Source organism: Micrasema longulum, unplaced genomic scaffold (genome assembly GCF_059751315.1).
Source record: "Micrasema longulum isolate JH-2025_06_02 unplaced genomic scaffold, ASM5975131v1 h1tg000471l, whole genome shotgun sequence".
NCBI classification, from domain to species: Eukaryota; Metazoa; Arthropoda; class Insecta; order Trichoptera; family Brachycentridae; genus Micrasema; species Micrasema longulum.
In genome coordinates, this window is record NW_028277669.1 from 212,892 (window position 1) to 232,867 (window position 19,976).

At 34.3% G+C, this 19,976-nt stretch overlaps 1 protein-coding gene across 1 annotated transcript; it reads left to right on the top strand.

Moving 5' to 3' along the window:
- Positions 1–997: 997 nt before the first annotated feature.
- On the top strand, positions 998–17,101 carry LOC148281311 (serine/threonine kinase NLK-like). The gene is made up of 2 exons (XM_088226901.1): positions 998–1,640; positions 15,649–17,101. The coding sequence occupies exons 1-2, from the start codon at positions 1,480–1,482 to the stop codon at positions 15,650–15,652; spliced, it is 165 nt and encodes a 54-aa protein (XP_088083027.1). The 5' UTR covers positions 998–1,479; the 3' UTR covers positions 15,653–17,101.
- The last annotated feature ends 2,875 nt before the right edge of the window (positions 17,102–19,976 follow it).

The following is a 19,976-nucleotide window of genomic DNA, read 5'->3' on the forward strand; positions in this document are numbered from 1 at the left end:
GATTCCCAACATAGCTGACATGAAATTTTTATTTAAAACACCGTGTTAACATCAGAATATTTCATAATCCCTTGACTGGTACCTGAAGCGTAAGACTGATCACCTTACCTTTATGTAACAAAGATGATCAAGATGCGCTGCGATCGGTGTACCCATACAGTGCCCTATGCACCATTAGGTGTGTGGAAAGGGAATGATGATGATATCATATATAAAATAGAACATTGAAATATATGAATTAACATTGAAGCTTATGCATGAAATGGAAACTTAACAAGTAGAGTTTGTTTAAATAACTGATTTTACTAAAAAAATCGGCGAATCAATAGTAAAAATAAAATGTTGGTCAGTTGAGCAAGTAAATCTTTTGACGTAAGTATTCGTAACGAATATTATTATGTAAGTAGAAGCAGAATATTCGTAATGAATATTACATTGTAAGTAGAAGTATAATATTTTATCATCTAACAGTAAAAATAAATCGCGTTCGTTCATGATATAAAAAAAATCCAGTTCAGTTGGGCGGGTAATGTTTGTAATTATGTGATTGTTGTAAATACCACCTTAAAACAAAAATCAATGCAGAAAATTTAAACTAACCCACCAAATTACACAACTAATCATTATTATTTTGAATAAAAAGATACACATATATCAAGTTCACGATTAATCAATTACAAATACGAACATCACTACAAGTATAAAAAATACGTTTTAATACCGTGACATTTGGTAATAAATAATAATTCTACAAAACACGTGGAGTTTTTTTTTACAAAAAAAAACTCTTCCCGAGGAGATCAGACTTGACAGAATATTTTTTTTGGACAACATCAAAAAAATACGCAAAAAAGTTGAATATAAAAAGATAACAAAATTTTTTTAACACAAAATTAAAAAAATAAACACAATTATTTAAAAAATATATATATTTGTTGAATGTTTAAAAGATAAAAATATGCAATCGGCGCAGAGTAGTAAAACGAAGGCCACGCCAGGGTGAGCAGCTGTCGGGTTGGTGGCCGCCATTGTTCCGAGCACCCCCTCCACTCCTCAGTACCGCAAGAGCCGCTCATCGTGTCGGGTGTGTGTCGCTGGGTCCGTTTCCATACGCCTTTGTCCTGAAAACCGCGTCCACCGAGCGAGAATGATCAGTTGACGCCTTTCCACCGCCACTTTCACGGACAGCGATATCTCGAGTTCGTCCGCTGCCTGACCGAGAGAGGCACCGGCCGCAGACGTCAGCGCGATAAGGTTCGAGCCGAAACTGCCGACGATGACAAAAGATCTCGAGTGCCCTAAGTTTGGTGCGAAACAGCGCGCGATGTTTTTATAATTTTGAAGCATTTCTGTTTTCGTTGTGTCGGTACTCGATACCCGGCTGCAGAAGCGAGCAGCGGGCAGTGTGTGTGTTGTGCGCGCGTCCCGCGGGGGGCTGTCCACTCGCCGCTGCCATGAGGCGCTGGGGGCGCTAGGCGCATGGCGAGTGTCGGAGGGGCGGCGCGCCAGCCGCGAGGGGCCATGCCCGCGCCGGGGGCCATCCTGGCGGCGGCGGCGCCCTACTACCAGCCCCCGCATCACCCGCAGCCGGACGTGCAGCCGGATCGGCCCATCGGCTATGGAGCCTTCGGAGTAGTGTGGTGAGTACTCCCATCGTATATTTCCGTTTCCTCGAGCCTCGTTGCTCCCGCTACCACCGCTCGCCGCCGTAATCAGACATCAGCTTTGTTATTCAAATGTCAGGTAATTAGATAACTGTATTTTTGTATTTAACATCTGTACGGCCATCGCGTAAGTTAGTGTTTTATGCATTACGTACTAGATTACTTACGAGCTACAAACAATATTATTTTGTATGAGAATATTCCTGACCCCCGATCACAATGCGAAGTTAATACAGTTATGTCCAATTTTTGTACGAAAATGTGTATATTTAAATGAAATTTTAAGTATCTTCGTTTATACTACATCTATGTCGAAAGGAAAAGTTATTATACCTCTACGCAAACAGCGCACTAAATTCGGCGAACGTGCATTTGCGGTCGCAGGCCCTACGGCATGGAATGCTCTCCCAGCAGAAATCCGAAACTGTGAGAGTGAAGTGATATTTCGGAAGAAACTTAAAACCCACTTGTTCTCTAAATCATTTGAATAAATTCTTAGCATGTGGTGGAAAAGTAATATGAAAAAGTACATTATTTTTCTTAAATTAAAAAGTTAAAATTAAATTTATATCTTTATAAAATCACTTTGTAAAGCGCCCTTGAGGTATTATATTACGAAAATGGCGCTATATAAGTTATCCATAATTATTATACAGAAAATTCAATTTGATTTTGTTGACAACTAAAGATAACTTAGTTACCTTCCCATTGTGATACGGGCTCTGGGCCCCGATTACAATGGGAATTAACATTTATCGTCTATTTTATCTACTAAGTCAAATTAAGTTTTCTGTGTGAAAAGCGGAATAGGTATTTATTTTTTTATTTTAATTTATTTTATTTGGGAAACCAACAGTTCTACATACATATTTATTGTAAACAAACATACAGTGTATAAACTCAGAACTAATAACAGATTTCCATAAAGTATACAAAGTTAGTAAAGAAAATATATTACATTTGAAATAAATACATATAGTATGCATACATTTTTTCCTTCTAAACATGCTCAATTATAGGTTACCGATGAAGATACTTTAAATGTTCATGCAAATATGTATGTACAGAAATATCGATTTTTCTCCATAGACAGTCGAAAATAACTGTTAATTTCCCACTGTAATCGGAGCCCCGGAGGCCGCGAATACAATGGGAAGTTATCAGTTATCTTTAGTTGTCTATGAAGGCAAATTTTCTGTACAAAAATGTGTATATTCGTATGATTTTCTATTTAAAACATGTTTGAAAACGGGTTATCGTCGAAGTACTTAATTACGAATTACTTCCCATTGTAATCGGAGCTCTGGGCCCGTATTACAATGGGAAGTTAACTGTTATCTTAAATTTTATCCATAAAGTAAAATTAAGTTTTCTGTATGCAAAATATATGATACATACATTTTTTTTCAAAACATGTTCAATTACATGTAACCGACGAAGATACTTAATTTTTTTATACTAACATTAAAAAATGTTATCTTCAAAAGATTTTTTTTTAATTCCTACTCTAATCGGGCCCCTGGGGGCAACGAGGAAAGTCCAGTGGTTTTTAAAAAAAAGTTTGATTATAGACTAAGTCAAAAAAAAATTATCAGCGCTACGATTTTTTTAAAGTTTTGTATTTCTGAAATAACTCCGCGTGTGACTTCGGAGGTTCTTTTCCGGTTATTCTCGATCAGTTCTTCCCATTGGTCCATCCACGGCAAGCAAACCGGAAGTCTTTCATAACTCGCATATCATAGGTTAATTCATATGAACCAGTTACGTTATTCAAAGTAGTTCGTTTTTATTAAAATGTTTTTTATTATTTTTTTCGTACATTTTCAGGAAACTTTGCGGTACAATTTAATGCTCCAATTTTTACCGCAGGCAAAAAAAACATTTATTGTATCCAATTTCCCGTAGGGCTGAAGTTCCTCATAACAAACGCTCTCTTCATTGATACATATTGAGAATGTTATAAAATAAAATCCATATTTGTGTACAAAAATGTGTATATTTGTACTAAAATTTAAAGTTTCTTCGTCGGTAACCTGTAATTGAACATGTTTAGAAAAAAAATGCGTACACATTCTATTTTTCATACAGAAAACTTAATTTTACTTTATAGTTAAAATTCAAGATCCCCCTCAACTTCCCATTGTAATACGGGGCCTGGTGACTTTAATGATGTTCTGTTATATTGATCTGTCTTTAAATTTACTAAATCAAAGTCCTCCACCAGTAAGTGCCAGCCTTCGTGCTTGTATGTTGTATTTGCGATGACCTCCACGTATCTATGTTGTGTTTTTGAGAGAGGTATATTTCAGTACGAATATAAACATGGGTTTACTTTTTTATTTACTTTTTTGTTTGTCAAATTATTTTTTTACTTTTAAACAATTTTTTTTAGGTATTTTTATTTTTTATTTATTTTTCAAAATGATTTACAAAATAGTCTTAAATTAAAATCCTGCTGAGTTGCATACATACAACTCGTCAGCAGATTCTTATAAATTGCATCGATTATTCACACTTAACCTACATTAACAATAATTTAACTTGAAAAACATTACATTTAACAGTCGCTGAAATTCCACTTGTCGATGCGCTTTGTAGCTGCGAGACTTTTTGTGATGTTAGCTATCATATTATATAAATCATATTATGTAAATCATATTATGTAAATGTTATCAAATATCTAAATTTAGTTAATGTGGTCTAGAATTTCAACCGTCCATGCGCTCAGTAGCTGCAAGACTTGTAATTTAACTTCTATTTTTATAAATCTGTTTTTTATTTCGTTTTTTTAAATATCACTTGAACTCTAAACTTCATTGTCAAATAAAATAAAAAAATGTAAATAGGGGCTGGATTTCTTACTGTCCATGCGCTCTGTTGCTGCAAGACGTGCTGTAATCTAGCTCCCATATATCATAATTATAACAAAACATTTCTCTTATCAATTTTTTTTATCAGTATATATTTATACGTATATTTATATTAGTTACCTAAGTAGTAGTTTTAAATAATAAAACATGTAATTTAAAAAAGAAAAATCTTCATTTAGTGTTGTTCAAAATTGTTTTAATTTTTTTATTAATATGTGTTGCTTACTTTTTTTCCTCTTTCTTTTTACAGGCTCAAAATATTTCTATGACCAAATATTTAATTTTTCAAGTATTTTTATAAATAGTAATATAATTTTTAAACTGTGTATCTTTTTTTTAAACTCTTTAATTTGTAAATAACTGTTTAGTAATAATTTGTTTTAAATACTATATTTTTACTTATTCCACTTACATGTATGTATTTTATTATATGCAACTTATTTTATTATAGGCACTAAGTGCCCCTTTATTTTAATAAAATAAAATAATTGTTATATATCATAATTGGAGACGAGGAACTAGAATCCCAACCGTCCATGCGCTCTGTAGCTGCAAGACGTGCTTTGATATTTATTTATTGTACAGCGCCCTTGAAGTGATTTTTACGAAAATGGCGCTGTATAAATTATCCAAACATATATTTATATATATGTATGTATATATAACTTGTCTTAGCCCGATGTTATCATGTTTTGGTAAAAGGCCCGAATGAAGGGAAAATAATTAAATATTTGATCATTATTATTTTCACATTGGAACAAACTTGAAGTTAATCCACCCGAAGTATTAGCCATATTATATATATATATATACAACCGCAGGTATACATTTATATGCATGTGTGTGTGTCGGTCTACCTTCTTGGGCTAATCCCATTCTATTCGCAATAGAACAAGGTTCGGCTCCAAACTCGGAATTTGGAGCATTCGATCCACTTCCCGGGCCCGGGTATACCTGGCCGAGGGCGTACGGTATGAGGTGCGGGGCGCGGGCACCGGACACCCCCACCAACCGCCGCGCCCCGCGACCTTCCGGGAATCAATGGAAATAATATTTAATTTTTACCTACCTTTTCATAACTCCAAAACTGTTCAATGCATTTCATAAGAACAAGATGATAGAGATTCATTATTTGAATTTATTTCGATTTAAATTTTTATTTAAAGAGCTGAAACCTTTATTTTAACTTTAACTTCACAAACATCAACAGATGAAAGAATTTAAGGAATATAGATGTTCAAATATAGGCAGAATGGTGAATGTTACACAGTGTGTAAAGAGGCCACTTAAACCAGCCATTGACAGGTCATAAGCCCTGTAGATGCCTAGACTTCTATATTACCTTCTCTTAAATTTTCTTCATCTCTGCTGTTATATGTTAATATAAACAGCTCCCCGGGGAGTTGAATCCAGTCCTTGTCTACAAAAATTTGGACAAACTCAAAATATTGTTGATGTTATTTATTACTCCTATGTCTTACTTTAGTATGAAGTGAGTTTCTAGAAACCACATCTTAATTATATTATCATTTAAATAATGTTTTTAAATATGTATTCTTTTTCTATCGATTTCACTGATACTATTATTTTGTTGTTTTTTTTCAATACTATATTTTACTATTTTTAGTCGATTTTAATGATACTACTATTTTGTATATTTGATCATGCATGAATCTAAATTCGCATAATCTATATCTGATTATCTTTCGGAATTATTATTACTATATCTTAATAATAATTATTTATTACTTATACCTTGTTTTTCTGGTTTATTATTATATTGCATCACATGTCATTATAGTTTAATCTAATTAATTTTACTATTTATTTTTTATTGTTAATTATTATGGCTTGACACGGGCACAGCCTAAAACGCCTTAATAAGTTAATTGATATTTAAACGAGTGTTATTCTAAATGAATGAATTTGAATCTAAAAAATAGAATACATAATATAACGGTTAGTCGATATGTCGCCATTACCCCGATCAAAATAAATCCTTTTATAGTATAAACCACGTCCAGATTCGTCTGGTTCTGAGAATTCCAAATGATTTATTGTCATTTTAAGCCTGACGAATATAGTCAAACTTCATAATTGAATCGGTCATTAAGCAGGTCATAAGCCCTGTAAATGCCAAAACTTCCATATTCCTTCTTAAAAATGTAAGATTATTACAGTTCAGGCTTCATGCTTTATAGGCAACCTCCATTTTGTGACTTCACAGGATCTGGTCCCCTGTCACTTGCCACCCGCGTGTTCTCGTTACCTGTACACCGCACACGCTGGCGGTGTTAAATCGCCCGTCACGATTCCCCCCAATTAGCAGGACTATGCGCGCGTAGCACATCACAAGACAGGATAATAACTACTTTTACCTATATTGGGCCGGGGATAATCATCTGACTAAATACAGCGGGGGATATTCCGCGTGGAACTTGCGAACTTTTGCACTCGTGACATCATAATTCTTAGAGTAAAGGCTACCATGTGAACTGAATCTGTTTTAGGTAAATGAATACATACATCGGTTGTCCGTGTCTGTGTTGTTCTTGTCCCATAGAAGGGAAGTGGTAAATTGCAGACCTAAATAGTAGAGAACCGCGCGCTGACCATTCTCTGGGACCCGCTTCGTCTGCTCCGAGGTCTTAGAGGTTGTTAGGACGATCAGGGTCTTCGCACAGGATTGTTCCTACTGTTGTTATTAGCACAATTAGGGTTTTTGCGAGGGATCGGTGTTATGACGAGAGACAATTTCGCCTGTAGTTCAATCACAAATAACTATCGACGTGCTAATAAGCGACGTGATAACAATTTCTCACCATGGGTGTTTATCGTATTCGCCATCACAATGGAACATCCATGAACACCTAATATTAAATTTCAAAATATTTACGTTTCGCGACGTATAACCCTGCTGCGCAATCACATATTTTAATTTCAAAAGCATTCGCCATAGTAATTGTAATTTAATTTTCTCTTTTTTGTTTTAGATACTCCTTCCTGTTTTGCAAATGCAATATATCGTATTATTTTTTATAGTAAACGCCGGTTTTTCGCCCGTGAAATGTATTTATTTACGAGGAAAATGAAAAACAAACCGACACGAGCGTTGACTTAGAGATTACACACGCGTTGACTTATGACTGCGATAACTTAAGCATGTACAATACAAAATGTACAGAAGAGAATTAATAGGCTTGATTCATGCTCTTCATTCATAATTCGTTCAATCATTAAATCAAATGCAATTTTCCACTCTCACTTTCCTTCAATCATCCTTTACCACTCCTTATCAATTTCCTTCTTTTCCTTTCCACTATCTCATTGTTTTGTTCATATTTATCTTATTTTAATATATAGTATATTTATTATTTATATAGTTTAAACTTCAAGCCGTCGTCGCTTTATTACAGTATTATTTAGTGAATACACATAATTGGATGGCAGGCCCTACTATGTATACATTTTATACAGTTTTAAAAAAAAAATTCATTTAACCTGTACATCTGTTTGTACTCGAAATAAATAAAATAAAATGTTCATTATTGTTCATTGTTATCGCATAAATGCTTAGCATGTTTTTAAACACGTCGATAGTTATTTGTGATTGAGCTTCTGAGATCGACAGGGATCATGTTAGGATCTGTTTTAGGATTTTGTTAGTGAAGCTTAAACTTAGAGGACGCAAGATCACGCAAAGACAGAGTGATATGGCGTTCTATCCTCTCTGCCTACTCTCACGACAATAATATTTTAGGCATTTTAAAAATATGATTCATGTGGAAAGCATTTTCACTTTGTGGTCGACAATTTCATTATCTATAGGTTAAATATTTCACGGTCTATTAGCTTCGGAGACTGTCTGCCCTTAATATTTCAGTCAAACTACTACTTTATACTCCAATCCACTTGACTTTATACCATCGGCAATTCATGTTGGCCTTTGCGATGCATTTTCCCGCTACCGATTGTCCTCGCGAGTAATTTTCCTCGCTCAGTTTTCCGCGAATCTATCAATAGCCGTAGCCGTAGCTGTAGTTATATTGTTTTTTCTACGCAGAAGGTAACATTTTACATTAAAAAATCTTTTCTTCATTTACGTATTGTGGCTGAAATGCTCGACACTTTTGAACGAAAACTACTCAGAAGAATCTGCGGACCGGTGAAAGAGAATAATGAGTGGCGCATTCGGTATAACGAAGAACTGTACAATATATACCAGGCCCCGAGCATCTCCGCACGTATGACGTTGCTTAGATTAAGATAGGCCGGACATGTACAGCGAATGCCTGACTCGCGTGTCCCTAAAAGATTAATGAGCGGGCACCCGGGAGGAAAGAGATCAGTGGGAAGACCCGGGATGAGATGGAAGGATGAAGTGAGAAAGGATGCAGCGCAGTTTCTCCAGGTGGCAAATTGGAAGACGGCGACTGAGGACAGACAGAGCTGGAGGCGAAAGTTGCAGGAGGCCAAAGCTCGATATGGGCTGTAGCGCCATCGGAGAGAGAAAATAATATACCGTATTTTTCGCACCACGAGACGCACGTTTTCACTCTGAAAATTCAACCGAAAATTGGGTCTTATGGTCCGATGCGTCTTATCGTCCGCAAAATACGGTACCTACTTGATATAAATATTTTTGATGTTTAGAGTATCAATACTGATCGAGTCATTGACTGCGAGTCTGTTTTTGACATGTGGTTTAATGACCAATAATACTGCATCAGAAATACGTCAATGTTTTGTTGACTTATTGCATTTTGCCCGCGAATGTTTCTACCGCATAAAATGACGCGGGTAGCAGTAGCAGCTGATGTCTGCGCGTGTGTGCTGTTCCGTCTGGGTGCATGCGTGTGTGTGTGTGCGTGCTGTGTACTGTGAACATTACATACACATAGTTAGTATATACACCAGCTGCAAGTGATGGAACAATGCGCCGCCACTACTATACATTATACCCACACATACATGGTGCAGACAGGAGAGAAGGGGAACAGCTGATCGTCGCTGCCCCCTCCGTCCGCCTCCCCCTCCCACCCGGGCGCGGTAATAGGTAATAATAATACGTCACAGACATGGCGATCAGAGTCAGAGCAGACGACAACGACACGTAACCGATTACATTATCTCATCTGACAGTTAAACATTTTTATTTTTGCACACTGTTGCGAAATACCTACCTAAATTACTATCTTTACACACTTTAATTATTTTATAACACTGAAGTGGGCAACGTGTAGGTGCCGAAACTAGTCGGTTGCGTCAATAAAAAGTGGTTCTTAAAACAAAGTTATTTTATTTATATCTCAAAAATATAACATGATCCACAAAGTTAGCGTTACAAATAGCCAAAATATATCTCTACGCTCTTCGCGAAATTGGTCGAAGTTAGCAGAGTACGTGAGTGTAGTTCAGTAGTAGTGTACTTCTTACTTTGACGAGGGACTTCGACCCAGAGTGTAAATGTGGTTTTGGAACTTAGAGTATACAGGGTGTTCTTTAAACCCTGTCACATCCGAAAGCACGATGATCAGTATGACCAAGAAGACATATTGGCACATTGAAATAATTTTTTAGAACATATAAAATATTTCAAAAAACAAATGGTTGCTTACTTCTGCAAGGGCGAAGCGAGGAGAGGGGAGGGGGAAGTATGATACACTGTCGACCATTTCTCAAAAATAATTACTAATAAATAAACTAAATAGTCACCTATTTCAAAAATAATTATTTTAAGGTAGTACATAACTTCTAACTAAGTAAAATTATTTAATCGAGAAATGTTTGCCTCTGATTATAATATTAATTTGCCAGAATTGAAAAGTAATTTATGTTATTCCCTCTATTTCCAGGAAAATAATAAAATATCAATAATGTTTTGAGTTAGTCCAAATTTTTGTAGACAAGGACTGGAATTAACTCCCTGGGGAGCTGTTAATATTAACCTATTACAACATACATGAAGAACATTTTAGAGAAGGTAATATAGAAGTCTAGGCATCTACAGGACTTAGATGAAAGAATTGAAGGAATATAGATGTTCAAATATGGGCAGAATGGTAAATAAGGTGTGTTAAGTGGCCACTTAAAATAAGATAAAAATGTGTAGAAGAACCTCTGACGTCACACGTGGAGTTATTTCAAAAATACAAAACTTTCAAAAATCATAGCGCTGATAATACGATACATTAAATAAAATAAAAATTGCCTTAGTTTGATAGTCTGCTTAGAACTTCCTCATTCTCTGCGTGGAACATTGCCTGCTAGTGACTTTTACTTCTCGTATTCAAAAGCTGAGTATGATCTAAATTTTTTTAATGTTTTAAATTAATCCACTTAAGGAAAATTAACCTGATGTTTTTTTTAATTTTTATATAGGAGTTGTTTTATTATTTACCTTGCTTATAATATACAAGGTTTATATTTCAAAAGTGGATTTTTCTGCAATTAAATATCTTTAAATTTATCTAAACTGTTGGGATCAGGAGGGATATACCGATGTGGGCCAATCAGGAACTTCTCAGCATTTGCTCATGTGGAGAGGGAACGACTTAAAACTCTTCAGGAGAAGCCGGCCTGTTGGCAGTTGTCAACCTAATGTTTGAAGTTTCCAAAAGTTGTTACAAAAAAAAATTATTAGTTTTATAGCCATATTACCTTCTTTTTTCTTCGACAGAAAACGTAGGTACTCAGTTTTCAGAAGTCGTATGTTTCGAAGGACAGGTTTTTGCGTTTGTCACGCGTTTTGTTCTCGTGTGTCCTGTACTTGCGGGCAGATTTTATTTTATGTTATATTTCTGCTCTCAGGTACAAAGACCCAATGTGACGAGGCTATTTGTCAGTTTTTTTTATTACTCTATTTGAGTGAACTTTGTGGCCATCGCGTCGTATATATTACCGTTTTTTTAAACACAAAAATGCAGTATTTAATATAAAATCAATTTGATATGTATCAAATTAATTTACTTATTCACTATTTTGTAGATCTCTATATTGTAATTAAATATTAAAATCAAACACTAATTTAAGGCTACTTAACATTGTTTTTTTTCAACAAATTACAACAGGGATTAAGAACATTTTAGAGAAGGGTATATGGAAGTCTAGGCATTTACAGGGCTTACAACCTGTCATTGGCCGGTTCAAGTGGCCACTTTACACGCTGTTACATTCACCATTTTGCCTATTTTTGGACATTCGTATTTCTTCAATTCTTCCATCTGTTGATTTTAGTGAAGTTAAGAACCCAGTCTCCGAGCGGGCTGGGTGTGAAATATAGTTCCTCTCTGCAACTTTAGTTTAAAATACACAAATATGTGTTAAATTGTTATAAACATTGAGTTAAGTCGCTAAGGTGTGAACATGCTATAAACAAAGAGTGAGATAATTAATTTAAAGCATTGTTTTATAAACGTTATTATATTCAATTAATTATATACAAATTTTTGCGTATGCATTTAATCTGTCTCAGCTGGTGAAAGCATGAACTTGTCGTTCATGTCCGAATTTTTTGTTTAAAAATAAAATAGACGATTATATCAAATGTATTTTATTATATAAATAAAAGACGAGTGATACTTTAATCCACAAATTTGGAATATCTAGTGACCGGTTTCATCGCTTTCGCGACATCTTCCGTTTCCATCTTCCAAACCGGTCACTGGATATTCCAAACTTGTGGATTAAAGTATCACTCGTCTTTTATTTATATAATAAATTACAACGAACCTCCATCAAGAATTTTCACTTACAAACTTAAATGTTTTTTTTTTATATCAAATGAATTGTTATACTTATTGTTCATATTCTTCCATCACCCGTTGATGAGAAGAGTACTATATTTTGTAAGGGGCGGGGCGCGGCTTTATAATTATCGTTTTATAATATCAAGTCCGAATTTATTTTGCTTTCTGTAATAGTCCTTTACAGGTTGGAGATGCGTTATAACAGTGGTCTGTACTGCGGCGGTGCACACTGCACACCTGCTCCCGGTTCTCCGCCCTTCACACAATACGCTTTATCCACGCACCCTTCAGGTCCTACCTGTTTGTATATTGCAGTAAGCGGATTCAGGTATGGCCCCTTGTCCCGAGGCCTAAGACGTAGCACTGCAGACAAGTCTTGTCGTCTCGTGCTATTGAATGCGATGTCTCTGGCAGCTAGAGGCCCAATCTGAATCTCGCGTACTGTAAGAAATAATAAGCTGTCCGGGGAATGTTATACTAAGGAACATTCAATATGAAGTTGCGAGGATTATCCTCCTATTGTTAAAAATTCTTTTTATTTTATCTCCGGGTAAACGGGCGCTTTCTTTACTGTCAGAATAGTATGAAGAGTGTTTACAGGAAACCTACACAACGACAATTTTAAAGATTACTGAAAATACTGTTATTCTTTATTTTTCTCTTCTGCACTCTGCACGTTTTAATATTTTTAAACAACTTCTTTTTTACTTTAAGAACGTTATTATTTTTGAAGATGTTTTATAAATTAACTTTTATTTTATTTTTTTATACTGGCTTCCCATATGTTCTTTTTGAATTCCTTAAAATACGTATGTATTATATAAATATTTCCCTTTTTAAAAAAGGTTTTATTTTGAACAGTGGTAATATTTTACGGCTAGATGCCCTTGTATGCTAAAAGGGCAGGCATCTAGCCACTTCGTCTAGCCGCTCGTTTTCAAAACTGACAGCTATTTCGGAATTCAATTCGACGTCAGAATTGACTTATTTCTCTCATATATTTTTAATTGTTTTTTAAGAAAAAAAGTGCCAACCTAAGAACGGTTAAAATTTTGAACAAATCGTAATTAAAGTAAAAATTGACGTACGCTTCCCTTGTTTCATATCAATGTACCTACCCAAAACTTGAAGGTAGGGGACGGTAGTGTATCTTCGTAACCGCTTTAACCGAGAGAATTTATCTCCAACTTTACCGTTAAGGTGAAATTATGACGTCTTTTTCTTCCCATCATAATCGAGGCCCTGGTATTCAAACGTAATTACTTTATTTTGCCTCGAGAAAAACTCAGTAAATTTCGTTGTCTAGCCAAGTAATTTGTCTTGGCACACCCTTAATTCTTATCGCTACTGCTCCTCAGTCACCAGACGGGTATAACATATTAAAATGTTTATTAGTCGATCGGCACTAACTTTTTATTAAGATTTATTAAATTACTGTCTAAATTTATGACACGAACACCGGAATATATCGCTCTCATTTCACGCTATATTGGTTTTGACGCCACATCACAGTTTTAATTAATTACTAGTTGTCGCGGTCAGGCAGCCAACAGACTTCCAAAGTCTATCAATCTTGGTGTAAAATTATTTGTGCCTGTGGTTGGTTCTAATCCCTTTTGAGAGTCGATAACATCTTTGTAATCAAAATATGCACGAAACAAACGTGCCATTTTGTTGCTTGTTTCGAAATTTCCTTACGCTGATACCCGTCTTTATGCAAATTAGTAACTAAAAGTAGGAACTTACGATGATTCTTGCAAAAAATAATTACGCCCTTTTTTAGCGATTTATTAATTGATTAATAAGTTCTTCGCTGCTGTCTGATGGCAAAACGATGCATCTATAGTTGCATCGTTTTGCCGATATACGGCTCAAAATATTCTACTCTATGAGATCTGTCATATAGTAATTAAGATTATTATTTTTATAATTCAATTGGCAACTTGGTGTAACTACGGAAAATTCCGATTTAATTGCCATAAAACATTTTAAAAGCGATTATCTCAGTTCGACCTTTTTTGAAATGCATAGTTTTGCCATAAGACAGGAGTTTGTTAGTATATTATACTATTTTGAAAGTAAAGCTACTTATGCAAATACCTGAAAGACATCAAAAAGTTATTTTTTTCAAATACCGAGTAAGATTGATCACCGTGAGCTTAGATCACTATGATCTAAAAACAAATTAGATAAACTGTAGTGTCCGACGATTGGGAAGTTTAGTGTTTTTTAAATATATTTTTATTTGTTAATAAGACTATCAAACTAAGCCAAGCATTGTTTTAATATATTGTATTATCATCGCTTTGATTTTAAAAAGTTTTGTAATTTTTAAATTATATCGCCCGTGACGTCACTGGTTGAAGTGGTGAGTTTTCCTGATATTTTAAAAGAGAACCCCGTACCCTTCAAAACACGCCAAACATTGCTACTTGGAAATCGGAAATCTATCTCAACACATAATTGATTGGCTATTCTAAACACGTGTTAACCTAAAACTGTGACGTTTCAAAGTCATCATCATAATTATTCCATGTCCGCTCCCTATTTGGAGCATATGGTATCCACAAAGAGCCTCTATGCATCTCAGTTGGCTGCCAACTCCTTTGCGTCCTCCCAAGTCAGGTTCTCGTCCCGAAGTTCTGACATAAACTGCCGGCGAACTGTCAGCAGTGGACGTCCAAATTGTTTCTTTTTGACGTCTTTACCTTACCGCCTACTCATTATCAAATGTTGTACATAATACGCAAGGCGAAAAATAAGCAACTCCCAAAATAAAAAAACTCATTATCTTATAAAAATAATGTTGCTGATTGCTTAAAAAAAATATGTATATTTTACTGCCCGACTCCGGCCGTACCTATGCAAAAAAAATATGTCAATCGATCGCTCCGCCGAGACGTGAAGGAAGCGCAAACAAACACACTTTCGCATTTATAATTATTTTTTTTATTTAACAAATTTACGGACAATGTCCAATTTAAACAAATTATAGAACGAAAAACAATAATAATACAGTAACAAATAATAGAAGGAATACAACAAAGAAAAACGAAGACACGTATATTAGGCAGGCATTATGGAATACAGTTCTACAAATATAGAGTCAATTTATTGGGAATATTTTTTCAGTTTATTTGTAAAAAAAATCTATTCACATTAAAATAATTAAGATCTTGATTTTCATTTACAAATCTAATCATTCTGGGTAGAGGCGCATGGAAACCATAATTAGTCTTATGATGAGCGAGGAACAGAATTTCATTATTTCTGAGTCTACGTGAAGGGACATCAAGAGATTTTTGTATTAAAATTATTGTTATTAAAATCTGATTAATTAATTACGTGTATTTTCTTTGTTTTCAGGTAAGCGCCGTTACAGTTCTTCATTTGTTTCACCTTTTTATTGCGTAAGTTCCGAAAATTATACATAATATTGTTATTATTAAGATAGATATTTATTAGTTAAGTGCGAGTAGGAACGCATATTGAGACAGGGTCAGAGTGAAATATATCGCTGTCTCTGTACTGGCTCCTGAAGCGTAAGACTGATTACCTTTCCTTCGTGTTACAGGCGATCGAAACACGCTGCATTTTTTTTTATAAATAAATGTATGTCTATTGAATTCACAAGAAAAATAAATGAAATCGTTTTCAATTATTTAATCGACAACACAATTTTAATGAACGTCGAGACAGTTCGAGATCTTGGGATACTTTATGATAACAAACTTAAATTCAACCATCACACTGACCACATTTCAAAGAAAGCGTCCAAAATCTGTAGATTTTTTTTGCGAATATCTAAGCCATTCAAAAGCCCGAAAATTGCAATTACATTGTATAAATAATTTGTTCGTAGTTTTCTTGAATTTCATTCTATAATATGCTCTCCTAATTATAATATTCATATAACGCGGATTGAATCAGTGCAACGTAAATTTTTAAAATATTTCATATTTAGAATCGGATCTAAAACTTTCATAATCAACTATTATGATCGTCTAGAGTACTTTCATATCTTTAGTTTAGAATTCAGAAAGATTTTGGCTGGTTTGATATTCTTGCACAAATTAATATCTAACTGTATAGATGCCTATGATATCCTTGCTCAGATAAACCTTAATGTACCTCGCCGTAACTTGCGTACCAATCCTGTCTTAGCTGTGGGAAATTATAAAACTAACATCAGATTATTTTCCCCTCTGCCAAGGATCCGCAGAACAGTGAACGAAATCTCACTAAATGGTAATGTCGATGTTTTTAAATGTTCTTAAATGCCTGCCTACAGCAAGGGCAGGCATTTAAGAAGCAAGCGGTGTTGTCTTCTGACCCGCGATGTCACACTTGCCATTTCCGCCTAGATTATGCTATATACATACCTTTTGTTAATTATACACTTTGTTAATTTAAGTAGATTTTAGGAATGTTTAAATTAAGCATTACTCATTAACGCCAACCTATATGGGCTTACTTAAGCCTGTTGGTTAGCTTAAAAAAAAAAAAACTTAAGGTGCCTAAATAATAATATATTTTCTGAATTCGCAAACCATCTGATAGAAGATAATCATAATTTTAATAAAGACACTGGATTAAAAATACTCCATGTTGAAAATAAAATATTAAAATTAGACGAACATGAAATTTTAGAAATTAAAAACTGATTTACAATTAGAAAAAATAATGAATATTCAAATAAATAATATTTCTTTTAGTCCACTCCTGTCTATTTTCGAAAATATGCATCTCAAATTAGGGAAAAAAAGACTTCATTTATTAGCTCCACGTGTAGTATTTAGTAAACACAGAAAAAATAAAATAGGAAATAATTCATTTGTTACGTAAACCTTGACGAAGAAGCTAGTTTGCTTCGAAACCGGTCGGTGGAAAAAAATAGTGGTTAAAAACAAAGTTGTTTTATTAATTAAACCAATTATTTTTTTCCGTGACGCAAAGTAACTATTTGAACCTTAAAATAATTTTTGTATTAGAAAATATCTTATTCTAGCCCAAATAAAGATAAATTCCGTTCCGATTTTCTTCTTCCTTCGTCACGTTCGAAACACCCTGGTGACGTCAGCGAACCACGTGACCCCAGCTCGTGCATAACGAAGGAATGTACAATATATTAACAAGACGAACTACCTACTCTACAACAATATCATTAAGTGTTATGTATTCGCCGGTCCAGCTTGAGCTCCTATGCCTTCTCTCGAATCGTTGCGTTACGTAAATTCCTGTTTATCCGATCCCACCTCTTATTTGGACGACAAATGTGTATTCAACCGATGTATTGTAAATTGCAAATACGTCTTAGACGTGTTTGACGACACTATTAGCATTTAAATTAATGAAATTCCCTATAAATAAAACTAAATTCAAAATGTGGTAAAGCCCCCGAGTTACTAGAGAAGCCCTCTCTTTGCTCTATTGCATAGAACAAAAGCTATCCAAATTTTTGGTTTGGTTTTTAGTCAACAAAAGTGTAACGCAATTCTCGACCTGAGTACTACAGCTCGTTGTATTGCTGTAAACTGTAGCTAACTTTGTGGTTGATAATCATAGAATATTAACCCTCCCTAATGGAATGGTGTGTAGCTAGTACACATTGCGTCTAATAACTATAATTTCTTCATAAATATAATAAATATTGGGTTTTGATTTTCAGTATTCCTCCATTACTCATTTACGTATCGACTGAAATATTTTGTTATGAAATAACAAGTACTTATAAGGCACAAAAAAAGCATTTTATCGGAAATCGGGGATAAATTACAAATATCGTCAAAAGTATACTCACAGTATACCGATAACACTTGGCGTTACACGTCCACTACATGTCCAGTATTAGCTACTTAGTAGCTCTAGGGAAGTTGGCGCGGGCGCGCGTTTCGCCCAAGTCGTTAGCGATACCCAATAGTTTTTTCATGTTTTCAGCAGTTAAATTTGAAATATTATCATCTTTGAATTAATGCCATTCCCTATACATATTCCATTTTTCCCTTTTTAAATATCTTTTTTTTTAAAATGTGTAGTGACTACACAGCACCGTAACGCGCGGGTGTTTTTAGGACAGTACGGGAAAGGTTTAAGTGACGTATTATTACTCGAAAGGGAAAATTATGTAAAATAGACGCTCACCTTTAAAGATCCGTGAATATTATATAAGGACTATAGGCAAAATCAAGAATGTAGTCCTTGTTTTAAAAACAGAAAATGTCTACTTTTAATGAATTAATAAAGATTTAAAGGTATGTGTACGATTTTCTTTCATTTTAGGATGCAATAACTTCAGTTAATCCGCTGTAATAAATTTAAACACTCGGGTCTTGAGTTTTTATGTATTGTGCGTTTTACTCGTAAATTTAACAGGGTACTCGTTTCTTTTAAAAAAACTCTTATTCTATTATTTAATCAATTCTGTCAGTTACACAATGCTACTAAACAGGCTTGTTAAATTACTCCCGAGACAGATGTTACATCTAGTCTTGTCTTCTGAGCACAATCCTTCAAACTAAGTAAATTCTTACACACGTTTACTCATTATAATGGAAGCATAAAAAGATATATTTTTTCCTACAAAAAAATTGCCATAAAAGCTCAAATCGTTTTTTATCCTTTAGAAATAGTCCATGTCCATATTATAGCTCTCTGATATTTTTTTTCTAAATTATTTGATTTGTTTTTAAGTTGTACAGCAACTTACTAGAATTATAATATTTCTTATTTCATTCATTTGTTATCATTAAATGTCCCCGGCTACCGCACCCGTCACACGTCGAGCTCTCTATTTCATGTGCCAGCAGTTCGTACGAACTATGCCCAGAACTCTCCACTTATACGTTTTGTTAGTGAATATAATTTGAACTTTCCCCTTATTGATCCATTTGATTGTAAAAAATAACATTTAAAATGCGCGTCTTAAAACATACTTTTTTGTCTTATACTTAGTTTCAATAATAAAGTCTTATTTTATCTTATCTTATTTTATTTTATTATATTTTATCTCTAATTCTTAATATTTTTAATATATTTGTATTTTCGACACTTAACACTTGTGCAATATTTACACACATGTCCACTCTCATTCCAATAAAACACCCACTCACCCACCCTCTCACTCACTTACACTCACACAAACACACTAGTATGTATTGTACATGTATTTAATGTATTTCTGTGGATATCTGTCATTGGTTTTATTCTCTGTATATTTTATTTGTTGTATTTTTGTTACATATATTACTGTTGATATCCCCAATAAATAAAAAAAAAAGGAAGTTCAGTGATTTTTTTTAATTTGTCAATAGACTATTAAACTTAGCCAAAATATTTTTTTTTTAATTTGTACATATCGTATTACAAGCGCTTTGATTTTTTAAAGGTTTGTATTTCTGAGATAACTCCGCGTGACTGTCAGTTCTGCCGATCGGATTGGCCCGTTTACTGTAAGCAAACCGAATATCTTAAACAGCTCTCTTATCACTGTTGATTCATATGAACCAGTGACGTCGTTCAAAGTAGTTCGTTTTTATTAAAATATTTTTTTCGTATATTTTCAAGAAACTTTGCCGTACAATTGAATGCCCTAACTTTTCACCGCGCCCAAGAAAAAAAATTTGTATCCCATTTCCAGTAGGGCTGAAGTTCGTCATTTGTACTAAATCGATAATCCTATTAGGTAATACAGTGAG

Bases quoted from the DNA above. Each gene is read 5' to 3' on its own strand.
- LOC148281311 (XM_088226901.1), top strand. From the start codon at position 1,480: ATGGCGAGTGTCGGAGGGGCGGCGCGCCAGCCGCGAGGGGCCATGCCC.